This window comes from Aspergillus alliaceus, assembly GCF_009176365.1.
Source record: "Aspergillus alliaceus strain CBS 536.65 unplaced genomic scaffold BDW43scaffold_15, whole genome shotgun sequence".
Classification (NCBI taxonomy): domain Eukaryota; kingdom Fungi; phylum Ascomycota; class Eurotiomycetes; order Eurotiales; family Aspergillaceae; genus Aspergillus; species Aspergillus alliaceus.
The window spans coordinates 1-12,330 of record NW_022474698.1 but is presented as its reverse complement, the minus strand read 5'-3'; the positions used below and the strand labels follow the sequence as shown (position 1 = coordinate 12,330).

The 12,330-nt window shown below is 44.5% G+C and overlaps 6 protein-coding genes across 6 annotated transcripts; 2 read left to right on the top strand and 4 right to left on the bottom strand.

The window, feature by feature from the left end:
- Positions 1–1,070: 1,070 nt before the first annotated feature.
- Positions 1,071–2,189, top strand: BDW43DRAFT_272272 (integrase zinc binding domain-containing protein). Its single transcript, XM_032041526.1, has 4 exons — positions 1,071–1,154; positions 1,256–1,310; positions 1,373–1,512; positions 1,640–2,189. The coding sequence occupies exons 2-4, from the start codon at positions 1,272–1,274 to the stop codon at positions 2,097–2,099; spliced, it is 639 nt and encodes a 212-aa protein (XP_031901455.1). The 5' UTR covers positions 1,071–1,154; positions 1,256–1,271; the 3' UTR covers positions 2,100–2,189.
- Positions 2,190–2,329: 140 nt separating this feature from the next.
- On the bottom strand, positions 2,330–3,827 carry BDW43DRAFT_272270 (ER lumen protein retaining receptor-domain-containing protein). The gene is made up of 6 exons (XM_032041525.1): positions 3,606–3,827; positions 3,492–3,550; positions 3,376–3,442; positions 3,122–3,327; positions 2,818–3,068; positions 2,330–2,765 (listed from the first exon to the last, which is right to left on the bottom strand). The coding sequence occupies exons 1-6, from the start codon at positions 3,625–3,627 to the stop codon at positions 2,729–2,731; spliced, it is 642 nt and encodes a 213-aa protein (XP_031901454.1). The 5' UTR covers positions 3,628–3,827; the 3' UTR covers positions 2,330–2,728.
- A 155-nt stretch (positions 3,828–3,982) lies between these two features.
- Positions 3,983–6,055, bottom strand: BDW43DRAFT_272269 (uncharacterized protein). The gene is made up of 2 exons (XM_032041524.1): positions 5,857–6,055; positions 3,983–5,740 (listed from the first exon to the last, which is right to left on the bottom strand). The coding sequence occupies exons 1-2, from the start codon at positions 5,877–5,879 to the stop codon at positions 4,153–4,155; spliced, it is 1,611 nt and encodes a 536-aa protein (XP_031901453.1). The 5' UTR covers positions 5,880–6,055; the 3' UTR covers positions 3,983–4,152.
- Positions 6,056–6,460: 405 nt separating this feature from the next.
- On the bottom strand, positions 6,461–8,435 carry BDW43DRAFT_272267 (U2 snRNP complex subunit CUS1). Its single transcript, XM_032041523.1, has 3 exons — positions 8,378–8,435; positions 8,249–8,317; positions 6,461–8,198 (listed from the first exon to the last, which is right to left on the bottom strand). The coding sequence occupies exons 2-3, from the start codon at positions 8,303–8,305 to the stop codon at positions 6,591–6,593; spliced, it is 1,665 nt and encodes a 554-aa protein (XP_031901452.1). The 5' UTR covers positions 8,306–8,317; positions 8,378–8,435; the 3' UTR covers positions 6,461–6,590.
- A 111-nt stretch (positions 8,436–8,546) lies between these two features.
- BDW43DRAFT_272265 (mitochondrial 37S ribosomal protein mS33) lies at positions 8,547–9,533 on the bottom strand. The gene is made up of 4 exons (XM_032041522.1): positions 9,483–9,533; positions 9,205–9,413; positions 9,103–9,152; positions 8,547–9,048 (listed from the first exon to the last, which is right to left on the bottom strand). Exons 1-4 carry the CDS (start codon positions 9,519–9,521, stop codon positions 9,020–9,022), a joined length of 327 nt encoding a protein of 108 aa, XP_031901451.1. The 5' UTR covers positions 9,522–9,533; the 3' UTR covers positions 8,547–9,019.
- Positions 9,534–9,670: 137 nt separating this feature from the next.
- BDW43DRAFT_309877 (ribonuclease III) lies at positions 9,671–10,806 on the top strand (the record flags this gene model as incomplete). Its single annotated transcript, XM_032046791.1, has 2 exons — positions 9,671–9,739; positions 9,787–10,806. 2 exons carry the CDS (start codon positions 9,671–9,673, stop codon positions 10,804–10,806), a joined length of 1,089 nt encoding a protein of 362 aa, XP_031901450.1.
- Positions 10,807–12,330: the final 1,524 nt, after the last annotated feature.

Sequence of the window (12,330 nt, the reverse complement as noted above, 5' to 3'; positions counted from 1 at the left end):
GTTCTTCATTTATTAGAGACTCGGAGCCCGCCCTCTGTCTTTAGAATTTGTTGTTTATGAATCGTGTTTTATCAGCAGCTTTCACTGGCTCTTCATCTGGATCTGCTTCAAGCTCTTCGCCTTCTCTTCTCTGGTTAACCCTCCTCTTCTTTATCACTTATCTCCCATGCGTACGTTCTTACAGCTCCTATCCATACAATCTGGAAAGGTTGTGTCACCAAGGTCTTGGGGAATTAGATCCTTTATCCTTCGGAAACTGAGCTCCTGGAGAACATTTACTGCCCCATCCTACCCCCAATCTCCGTTTCTAGTTCAACATACATTCGGGTGACTGGACGGAGAATACGATATTCTTGCTCATCCAGCAGAATTACATTGTCCATCTGTGCATACATTGACCTGGAAAGTTCAAACCCCCTGGCTGTCAACAAAAGACCCATAATCAAACCGAAAATCATTATGAGTGGGTTTGGAAGACGCGGTAATGAAGGCCATGGTAGCTATATCATGAACCAGCAAATTGCCTTACCTGCTCCCTACAGTCAAGGGGAAGGCCATGAATTCAGTATAAACGACCCCGGCTCATATCATTTCCCACCTCAATCTTTCAACACATATACTTCCCAATTCAGCTCTCCTTATAGTCATTCAGGCATATCACCTCACACCCAGCACGTATCTCCTCACCATACACCTGGACACCCAGTTCCATCGGTCCCTGATCATGCAGCCTTACACCACCATCATCATCATCACCACCAGTCGGTGCAATATATGTCTACATCACGCTATCTCCAATCCCCAAGATATCTGCCTTTTCGCGAAGCACTTGGTGAGACAGAGATCGAAAGCCAAGATTCCCGAAACGAGAGTACAATGCTGTCGGAGCCTGTTGTTCCCCCAGTAGACGGGTTCCCAAACGTACAAGAATTCGATCAACTGATGAGAAGGTAAATAGCTCACATATTCCAAGGGACTGGTCTCATGCTGCCAGTGCAGTAATACCATACTTACCAGTGTTATCTCTCTAGTTATGTCGACGATCTATCGGTAAAGAAACAAGATAAAGCGTTGATTCACGCTAAAAGGGCGAGAAACATAAGAACAGTCTTACTAGATCCAAAAGATACGACAGTAGAATCTGCGCAGTTCCGGTACGAATGTATCCTTTTCCTACAGCTGAAAGCATCCCTGTCATTATACTTCAAGTTTTTTCAAAGATTATTGTCCATGTTAGCTGAGTATCAATTCTTAGGTTCTGGGTGAAAAAGATGTTTAAACTTCAGGTAGTTGGTACAGGGACTCCAGATGTCCGTATCTGCCCCTGACCAGGTTGAAGGGCTTTGTTACTGATATTTGCATGTGATTTAAGTGCACGAAGATGATCTGCCATGAAGGGAAGCCCGTGGCTATTCGGGAGAAACTGTTCAAGATTCTCACTAGAGCACACCAACAATGCCAGCACGGTGGCAGAGACAAAACATCTGCGCAGGTCCGACAGATCTACTCATGGTACGTCTGTTGTTCAACACAATTTTGTTGTGCTTGTTTTTTTTCTCTCCTTTTCTTCCAACAATTCTATGTCTATTTACTGTCTGTCCGGGAAGCTGACCGCAAGCTACGTTGACCACCATCAAAGGGTTCCGAAAGAACTCATTTCACGTTTTGTCAAGATATGCCCGACTTGTCAAGTTCGCCGGGGAGGTTCGCGCCTCACTCCCCCTAATTCGAGAAGAAGCTCACCCCGTCTCGAGATAGTATCTCGTTCGCCGAAACTTCCGTCCCCACCCATGTCAAGGTGTGAATCTAACTTGAACGTCCAATTGCCGTTGGACAGGTCGCAAGCAAATTATTTGAGCCAGCTAAGCGGCCACAATAGCTGGCTGGAGAGTCAAAAGGGTATAAACCCACGTCCGAACATGAGCCCTCGACACACCTTCACAAAGGTGGCACGGCCTCTGCCCAGTTCTATTTCCACAGGGTTGGACGCACTCCACGGAGACGTACCGGATCCATCGTCGCAGATCAATTACAATCCCGGGTTCACTCCTGCACATGGCTCATCTAGCCATCGGGACTTCCAGAGCCCTCCATGTTAATGAAGCATCCATCTTGGCAAACCATCAGATAGGTTCGGAATGGCTCCGGCAATTTGGCATTTTACTTTCTTTTCCCTTGCTTTCCTTAACTTTACTGTGTTTTCTAGTCTAATGCAAAATATGTTCATTTTCTCGTACGAGCGAAATGAAATACAGCAATCTGTTAAAATACACAGATGATTAGAGAGTTGGTCTCAAACAAGTGCGAAGTTGAAGTTTAGAAACCTAAATTTTATATCAAGTCACGGCAACCTAGTAAAACTGATAATAGGGTTATCTTATGCGTAAGGTACTTAGCTCGCCTGATACCTTATGCTAGCCAACTGAGGTGCCAGATCAAGAGTGCATCAAAGATACCCTTTGAATACAATCCCTGACCACGTTCTCAAATGCAACAAACACATTGCTTGATCGGCATCTCCAGACAGAATGATTTAGACGGCTGGAGGTGTGCGACGCCCCGAATGTACAAGCAAAATCTATCCATAGTTAAACAGATACGACATTTTTAAAGTGTTCTGGAATACACGATATAGCCATGATAAGGTCACAAAAGGTTTTCTCATCGTTTGCAACCACTACCTCCAAATCCTGTATGTAACTGAAGAAATCTGCTTTTATAATATTGATCAAACTGGAAGCGAAAACTTCTTTCCTTTCATAACCCTGCTCATGTTCAGTTCCTAATCAAATGTCTAAGATTGCCGGGGAGACTTACTTGGTATAATAAATATAGAAGAAATCCGAATATAAGAGTGTTTGAACAATGCCTGCTAAGACGGGAACAGGCTGAAAGTAGCCTTCCGTAAAGTAGCGATAGATCCAATTTGGTATGTAGAGGGCTCGGTATAGACCTAATGCAAAGAGATAGTGCGTCGTGATAGTGTCCGCCTCACCAGTACGTTGAAGCATGAAGAGCTGAGGGAGGATAGCGACAGATTCGAGCCAAATCGAGAATGTCCAGAGAATCTTGATAATGTCAGAGGCGCACCCGAGGTTACAAAAGCGATAGAAAGACTGACTTCTGAAATGCTATAGTCGTGAGGAAAGAAAAGAGCTAGCAAGGCACTGAGCCCGAGGAGATATTGGACTTTGAAGGTGTCGACATTGGGATCATGCGTTGGTTTATAGTCATTGAGCATGAGGTAGATAATATAAGCTGATGAGCCAATGAAGGTGATTTTGAAAGTCGTATTGTATAGGGAGTCGGAAAAGGACCAGAAGAGATCTAGGAAGTTATTAAAGGCCGGGGTCGCAGAAATCCCTGGATACTTACCAAGATACCGTGTCACAAACACCATCAAATACAGAGCCTGTGATTTGAATGACAGTCCAGAACAGCTCTAGTTTGCGGATTAGGTTGGGTACTGCAATTTGGCACGTAGGACATACGCTAGATGACTTCATCTTATGTAGAAGAATAAAGATGGACGCAAGGTGCGAAAAATCGGCTATTTCAGATGTTAGGACCATGGAGGTTTTGCTTAACTCTCACTACGCACTCACCCAGTAGCCTGAAGGGATTCATGATGGAGGTTTATTGACTTGAGCAAAGTACGGTATGGGTTGATCGGAGTTGGCAAGTATTTTATCGAGCAAATGTGAAGAATGATTAATAGCAGTTCAAGGATTCCCAATAATCAATCGCCATGGAATATTTGCGCAAACCAGTAAATCTCCCTGTTGGTACGGAGCACAAAGGCCTGAACAATGTTGACACGAAGCCACAACAACACAGGGCGCGAAGGTCTCCCGCCCCACACCGCGCGCCATTTCTAGATGCCGGAGTAGCCCCACCCTTGCCAAGATGCCCACGTTTAGGTAATTTTTTAATAGAGTTGAAGTACAGATATAATCCTACATGTCTCCCCTTCAATTTTTCTCCTCGCTTTGCTTAATTTCTTATTGTTACTATCGCTTATACATTTCTTGCTCTACGTGGCTGTTTCATATAAGGAGTATACAATGCCGAGATGGTCATACGCGTGGAGTCAAAGAGTTTAATAACAATTCACGTCCTTCTTGAGTGAAAATAATGTTCATTATTAGGCAATCAGAAGATTGCGCTCACATGTGCGCTTTCACCATCCGTGAGGCGCTGTAGGTGTCCCTCCGCGAGTTCACTTTTCAGAGCGCAAATGGAGCTCTCTCTATCTAGTCTGTCCCAGTCTCGAATCCCAATCCGTTTTAGTCTTTGGCTGTCTGCAATTTGTTCAATTAGCCGATCCTTGTCCGTATCCAATTGCAAAAGGCGCTTTTCCGTAGGGGCATCCAGGTCAGATGGGAGAGATCTCCCTCCTGATATAATTGAGCACAGACCGGTAAGATGACTCATGTACCTCGGGGTGCGGGGATAGGGAGTCCCTGTAACACTACCTTGTCGGTACGGAGTATGACGGTGGACATCCAAACCCGGTCCTATGGACATATGGCTACTGCGTGGACCAGTTGGGGGACCAATGGGTCCAGCTAACGCGAGTCCACGGCGAGCGGGAGCCCCGCCCCAAATGTTGTCCTTGAAGCTTGGACCCCCACGAGGACGAGTCGGGGCCGAAAGAAGTGAGATATTTGAACTGCGAGCTTGAGAGGACTGAGACCTAATTCCATGTGACGGACCAGACGGTGGCGAATGCTCCTGCGCAACGCTATGTGCCCTTGGGTAACTTGGCACGCTTCCATGATGTGCTGTCTTTAATTGACCCGAATCTTGTCCCTGAACTTCAAGAGACGGAGCCCGACCGAGTGAATCGGAATCCCCTTTTCCTGAAGTGCTACTTGCTTGGTCCACAACTAGAGAATCATGCCGAGTCTCGTCTTGGCTTGGCTTGGTCTTGTTCGATGTTGCACGCTCTTGACGACATGGAGAATGCTCTGAGTTCCTTGACAAGCGCCGACAAGGGACCGGCTGAGATGCCGGTGACCGAACCCTGTTGTCCAACTGGAAAACACCAACCTTATCTGTTAAAGGCGATGACCTTCTCGAGTTGGAAACAGAGCCAGGAGCGGAGGTGTATGCAGCAGGAACGCCTCGAGGAGAGGGTGATCGTCGTCTTTGGGTTATGTGATTCTCTGCATGGCGATCCCTACGGCCTTCTTGAATTGGACTTCGAGATCGAGGAGCCATCGGTACACGGGCAATGTTATCGCGCAACAAGCTACGCCTGGGAGGTGAGGTTGGTCTCGAATACTGATCAGATACAGCCAACAGAGGACGCTCTCTTCTCGCTGATCTATAGTCTAGATTAGCTGGTGATGGATCCCGAAACCGCTTTGACATGTTCCTATCCCTAGAGAAATCACGAGGTCGGCTGTCGGTGTACGGTGATCGTAAACGCCATGAGCTAGGGCCAGGAGACCTGGGTCGTCCTTCGCGCCTGGGTGAAAACCGTCTAGGAGGCGAGTATGTCTTCATGTATGAGCCAGGGGCACTGTCCCTGTGGTAGAAAGACGGGCTCCGGGACGAGCGACTCCTAAAAGCCGGAGGTGACCGACTGCGTACACGACCATATGATCGATTTGAAGATGGCACCCAGGTATCAGCAACTAGGCGGGGGGAACGGTTCCGTGGCGATCTACTGCGTCTGATATAACCACGAGGACCTGCTGGGCGATAGCTCTCTCCACCGCGGTGATCATCAAACCTATAAATATCATGTTAGATTCGTCCTGAGAAACAGATTTGAAAGCGAAGAGTGAATATAAAAATAGTAAAGGGCGGAGCTAGTGTGACAATTATAAACATATCCATGTGCCAGACCTTCTATTCCGATCCCAGTCCATTCTGCTCTGAGAAGGATAAAAGAAATTTAGTTATACAACGAGAACTGTGCAGTTTTATGCAGATGTGCGGATGGAATTGTTTTCAGTAGGCAGATATTATACGGGTTCGAACACTGAAATTGGCTGAAGCTGCGCCTGTGATAGTAGTAGAACAGACTGGGCGGGTATCACATGACTAGATTACCTTCCTACGTCCGTGCGCAACTACATCACAGTTGTTGATTGTGAATCGTACATTATTGGTAGCATCTAATATTCTAACGATAGTCTGCTTTTTTGAGGCTCCATGGATTCGTATTAGTAAGAAGACACTAGTTACAGTTAATTAACCTATTCTAAGTGCTCTTGATAATATCCCCATGTCAAGTAAGAGAAATGCTAGGCCTCGCCTGAACTTTACCACAAGGCTGATGATGACTACACAAATGTGTTTCATTAAATCACAGCAGGCCACATATTTGTAGATAGATATAACGTAGGCAATAAGTATATCTATCTAATAGGTTTTTAGATGAAATATCACTTTTTTACGTTCCGTTTCCTAGTCACTATCCCTAGGTTGAAAACTGGATCAGAAAGCTCGAACGCAAATATTTTTCGATAATCATCTGGTTCCGTAAAGCTACATTTTCAGGAGAGTTAAGAATACAGTGACTTTGTTGGTACAGATTCTGCGAATCATGTCCGATAAAAATAGCTGGAAACCGGCCATCAGTGCCTATTGCGTTTTTCTTCTTCCTTTTTGAGCCTCTTCCGGCTCTCCTGGGCGATCATATCACTTAGATCTTCCTGAAATCCCCAGCTCGGGTTGTTTTCCTGTTGCCTTTGCGATTCGTAAAGCTTTCGAATATCTTCCTTGTTAAACCCGTCACTTGATTGTAGGGCATCTGGATCCACGGATACATCAATGTCGCCAGGCTTCTTGCGTTTCCGATTTTGGTCCTCAGTACCGAGCACAGCCAAGTTCTCTGGAGGCGCGGCGAGATCATACACCCTGTCACCACCGAAGAAGCCCCGGACATTGGTATGTCGCTCTGGGATAACTTGAAAAGCGCTCTTATGGCCTACAGACTCTTCTGTCTGTGTTCCTCGATAATGCTTGCGCACGTCAAATTCACCTGAAACATTCTCTTCGCCAGTTAACTCAGAAGGAACAGCTGATGCTACCCCGCTTGGCGTCTCGATGCCGCCAGGGGTCTGAACGCCGGTTTCCATGTCTTCTTCATCTACCTCGTCTTCTTCATCTTCACTTTCTTCATCGGATGGTTCAGGTTCTTGTAGCTCCCCCCAGAGATCCTTCTCAACAGGCTCGCCCTGCTGCACTGTCTGCTGAGGTTGCAGTACACCAAAGATGTCACCACCATAAAGAGGGCGGTTGTGTTCGTCGACTGGTGGCTTGCCATAGCCACCAGGATGATAACCCCACATGGCACCAGCAGGAGGGGGGGCATTAAGACCTGGAATCTTCAAGGCTGGGTATGACGGGGGTGGGCCATACCTCTGCTGGTTAATTAACCAAGGAGGGGGAGCGCCCGGTGGCATATTGAGTGCTTCCTTCAGCTCAGCGCTGAGCTCACCCGGTCGTAAATGTCTGAGATTGGTCTCATATTCTTTGCCTTCATAGTAAACTTCACCATAGCGAGTTAATTCTGGCTTCGTTTGGAATCGGAAAAATGCCTCGTATAATTTCTGATAATCAATATCCAATCTTCCCATTTTAGGTTGAACCCTCTCTCGCTGCTTCTGTTTGAGGGTCGCTTGTTCTTGCTTCTCTAAGGCGGCGTCTCGCATCTCCGAAATCCCAGTCTCCTGGATAAATTTAGGCAACGCGAAAGGAGGTTTCTCAATTCCTCTTTTGGAGGAAAGATACTCTCGTTTCAACGACCAGTGTGAAGGGACCGGAACAACGTTGCGCTGGGATTTTATGTGTACAAGAAGCCGAGGGTCAGGAGCCGAAGTATCTGTCCACTCGACGATTTCTGGTCTCCGAACCATTGCCTTGAGTTCAGCGACAGAAAGCTTGTTCAATTCCTTGCGCTTTCTTTTTGAGAGTTTGGGCTCCTTTTCATCTTCGTCTGGGATTTCATTATCATCGTCAAAATAGACTTCCGGTTTTTCGGGCTCCTTGGTCTGTGTTGCATTATCCCCGACCTCATCGAATCTACTGATGATATCCTTGTATGTCTGCCATAACGGATCCTCAAGATCTGGGGTTGCCGTGATATGTCCTTCCTCTCCTTTTCCCTGTGGAACACCAGTCGATAAAGTCTCCCCTATCTGAGAGTCCGTTTGTATCTCATCAGGTGTGGCGTCAGTAGCCTAGAAAAAAGTCAGTTTCAATTTAGGTATTCACAGTGCAATAGAAGTACCTGATGTTTCAAAGCCTTCTTCCTTGCCCTTCTCAGTTGATTCTTGCTTGGTCGCATGACGAAAGCCCGCTAGCCGGATGAATGTAAACAGGCAACAATCTAGTTACTTCAGTCGCACTAAGAACTTACAACAGCATGGCCAATGCCTCGCGGTAGGTAACAGTCAATAGAATGTGATTCTCTCAAGAGTGGTTTCAGAAGATACATTTGGTGACATTACCCGCCAGTACTGTCATAAATCACGTGCCGTCGCAAACAAGCCCAAACTGCCCCGGTATTTATGATTTTTACGTAGGATGAAGCAACCAATGGTGTATTCAGATATACTTCATATTTTACTATATTTTAAATGACATCTACCCAATATGTGCTGAAGACAGCAATCCCTTCTTTACACTAACATCTGGTTGAGACTCTGGTCAGTTTACATTGGGAAAGACTCGTCAGAACTCACCTCAACCTTTGTTTGTTGAAGCAAAAGTCCTCACATAGCCAAGGCTTTTCTGACCTAATATGCAGGCTCACAAGAGACGAATTGGGTGTAGGTGCAGGTAGTAGAGCAAGACTAACCATGAAGAAATAACCCAAGACAATCTTTCTCGGTAGGTTGAGCTGCTATAACTTGGGCGAAAATGTAATCCAAAAAAAGGTGAAAGTATGATGAACGGGATTGCAGCCATATACTCCAAATATATGAGCAGATATAGTACAAAATTTTCAAAATTACAATTCTAAGATAGAATAGTGTGCAAAAGCACCTGTACTTCCATACTATTTCTTCTTCTTTGCCGATCTCGATTCTACATGTGTGTCAGAAATTAAAGCGAGGGGACTCACACTAAGATATAGCTTACCAGCAGCTGTTCTCTTCTTCTTTGGCCTTCCCTTACCCCGAAGCTTTGCACTGATTCGTAGTCATAAGTACACGTTGTAGACAGAGGACAAGGATAACATACATTTGAATCGCCTCCTCTCTGTCATCCTCTGCTTCATCGAACATGGTTAAACCGAGAGGTTTATAACTATCCTGTAGGTCACGGAAAGAAACGGTCTTTTTTGGATACCATTCTGCAAGCGTTGGGCCTCGAAGTCGCTGTCGAAGGACCTTGTTTCCCAGCCGCAATCTCTGGGGATTAAAATTAAGTGAAAAGATGCGGCATTGGACCTGCGCGGCATAGATGTCAGATTTCCCTTGATATTTGAAGAGGATCACAGTTCGTGGAGGAATTATTACCTTAGCAAGGTCCAAGATTCGACTGTAAGGGACCGCCATGCTTGGGCATATTGATCAAGAGGATAAGACATCGACTGATATGAAGCGATAAGTTACTGCCATCACGTGATGTGGGACGTCACAGCCTCGAATATTAAACTGGGTGGGGATTTTGGTGCACTAATCACTACGATCAGAATTCCATGACAATGGACAGTAAAAGAAAATCTGTTTTCTCAAATTCTCCTAGTAGCTATTCCAGGGAAACTAGAGTGAAGGTACGTACATTTCAGCAAAAACTCCCATCTGGTACTGATCTTGCTAGGTCGAACACCAACCCTCAAAGAACATTACTTTGCACAAAGGCGAGGCTAAATCCCACCCTAGTACGGTATCACAGCTGCTAGATGATGTTATTGAAAGTCTCCGCTGCCTACGAAGCCATACTTCGGATATTAGTCCCGACATTTTCAAAGCAATTTCGGGGCTCGATGAGGTCTTACGTCGCGCGAATAGCCCCAAGTCAGATATTAGTGATTACAATAGCCATATCCCAATTCACCATTCAGTCGGGACAATAAGCACGGAAAATTGTCTGCCTGTGCTGCCCCCTATTATGGATAAAGCCCTCGAGAGGGCTGTTTTTACGCATCCGGGTGTGAGTAACAATGCCGAGGCAACTTATGATCGACTCGAAATTCTTGGGGACGCATATATAGAACTTATTGCTACAAAGCTCATTTGGCAAAAATTTCAAGAAATTCCTTCCGGGCGGATTTCGCAGATCAGGGAACTCCTGGTAAAGAATGAAACACTCGCTGAGTATGCAACAGAATATGGTCTCGATTGCAGGGCTGCAGTGCCGCATGATTACTTGAAACAGCCAAAACGATGGACAAAGACCAGGGCAGACGTCTTTGAGGCCTATGTTGCTGCGGCTATAATCTCTGACCCAGTTGGTGGCTATGAAGCAGTTGAACAATGGCTAACTCAGTTATGGCTTCCAAAGCTTTCGGAACTTGGTCCTCAAAGGCCCAATGTAAATGCGAAAGAGATACTTGCAAGGAAAATCATGGGGAAGGGAATCAAGTTGAAGTATATTGATGAACGTCCACCCGTTCAGCAAAGTCGGGGAGTGCAGACTTTCTTTATTGGGTTGTATCTTACAGGATGGGGGTGGAACAACAAGCATCTAGGGTCTGGCCAGGGTACCAACAAGACAATCGCAGGAAATGAAGCAGCACGGCAAGCTCTGCTGAATGAGTCACTGGTGGAGGAGATTTCTGGCGTAAAGAGAGCATATGAAACAAGAATCAGCCACCATCTGACTGAAGGAATCAATTAAGACGCCTTCCTCCTGCTAGGTTGGTGGGGTGAACCTTCTCATCGCTTACCTAGTGGCTCTACTGCTATGTATGGTTGGAGGCATGTAACGTATTTCACAAGCGAGTGGTCATTTACTGTATTGCATATAAAATAGGCGTTCTTGATAAGTCTATATCTCAACTTCGACTTATCTGAAAGAAACCAGTGTAGTGTTACGCCTCGGTATTCGGGCTGGAGCTCTACGACCAATTAGCTGCGATTGCGTAGCGAGGGTCAAACCTGAATGATAGAATCCACTATGATTCAGTAACAAGAGACGATGATGCCGAGAGGTGATCTAATCTAAGGTCTGATCAAGAGACGTTAACTAATCTGTAGATAGCTCAAGTCTAAAAGGCCAGGCCTACTAGGTATATATACTTGATAGTTAGAAGAGAATAAATGAGTTGAATACTGATCTTAATACTAAGGTAACCCTATAGTAATAATTGGAAAATTTGGAATTAATTATAAAGAACTAAACTAGGTATATAGTGTCCTTATATGTCCTATAGTTATATATCAATCTGTATACTATAGTATATACCATATACCATATACTAGATTATATACTGAATTATATACTATATTATATAGTGGCTTGTTTGGATAAGCATGTTAGGCGCACCTTACAGCGCCTGCGGTTGATATAGTAGCACGTGCGGTCACGTGCTACCCGCTGCGGTAAAATCCTTACCTCACCCTAATAGCTTGGGAAACTAGTGATCAACCTCTATACATGGTAGTAGATCGTTTAATGGAAACCTAGTCTTCTGCTCCTGCCATCTGCGGCGCCGTAGCACGCTATTCCCCTACTACCTGCGGCTCTCTGAGCTGCAATTAACAAAGCACTACTGTTGATAATATCTAATTTATAGAGAAATATATTGTCAGAATTTCGGAAACAATACAGCTTCCCAGATCTGTATATTTAGATATATATCTAAATATCAGATTTGGTAATCATAATCAGATTCAATTAATTTTTCTGATATACCAATTAAATTTAATTAATTTAAAAAGATTGATATTTCTAATTAGACAAGCATTTAGTTGGACTATCTGTCACAGATAGAGGTTTAAGTAGGCCTTGCCATGACCCTCAGAGAGTTACTTAAGGGTCACCTGTCATAACCCTTACTTATCTATATTTATATAATTTTCCTAAACTATTTCTAAATAGATTATATAAAAATAATGATTTATTACTAAAACTTACTGTTATTTATATATATTCTAGTATTTATATTTATTAACTGTGTTTATATCTAATATAAATTTAATATTAAATAAAATATTTTTATATATCTAATTAATTAAAAGCTAGTTTCTAGAATCTTTATTTATTTAGTTATAATGTTTTAGAGTAACTAAAAGTATATACTACTAGATATAGTAATAAGTGTGATGACCTGTACGTCACGTGGTTAGGCAGGCCTACTTCCCACAACACAAATCCTTATATGATAGTGTTTCTCCCCCCATAGTTGAATTCAGTTGGAAA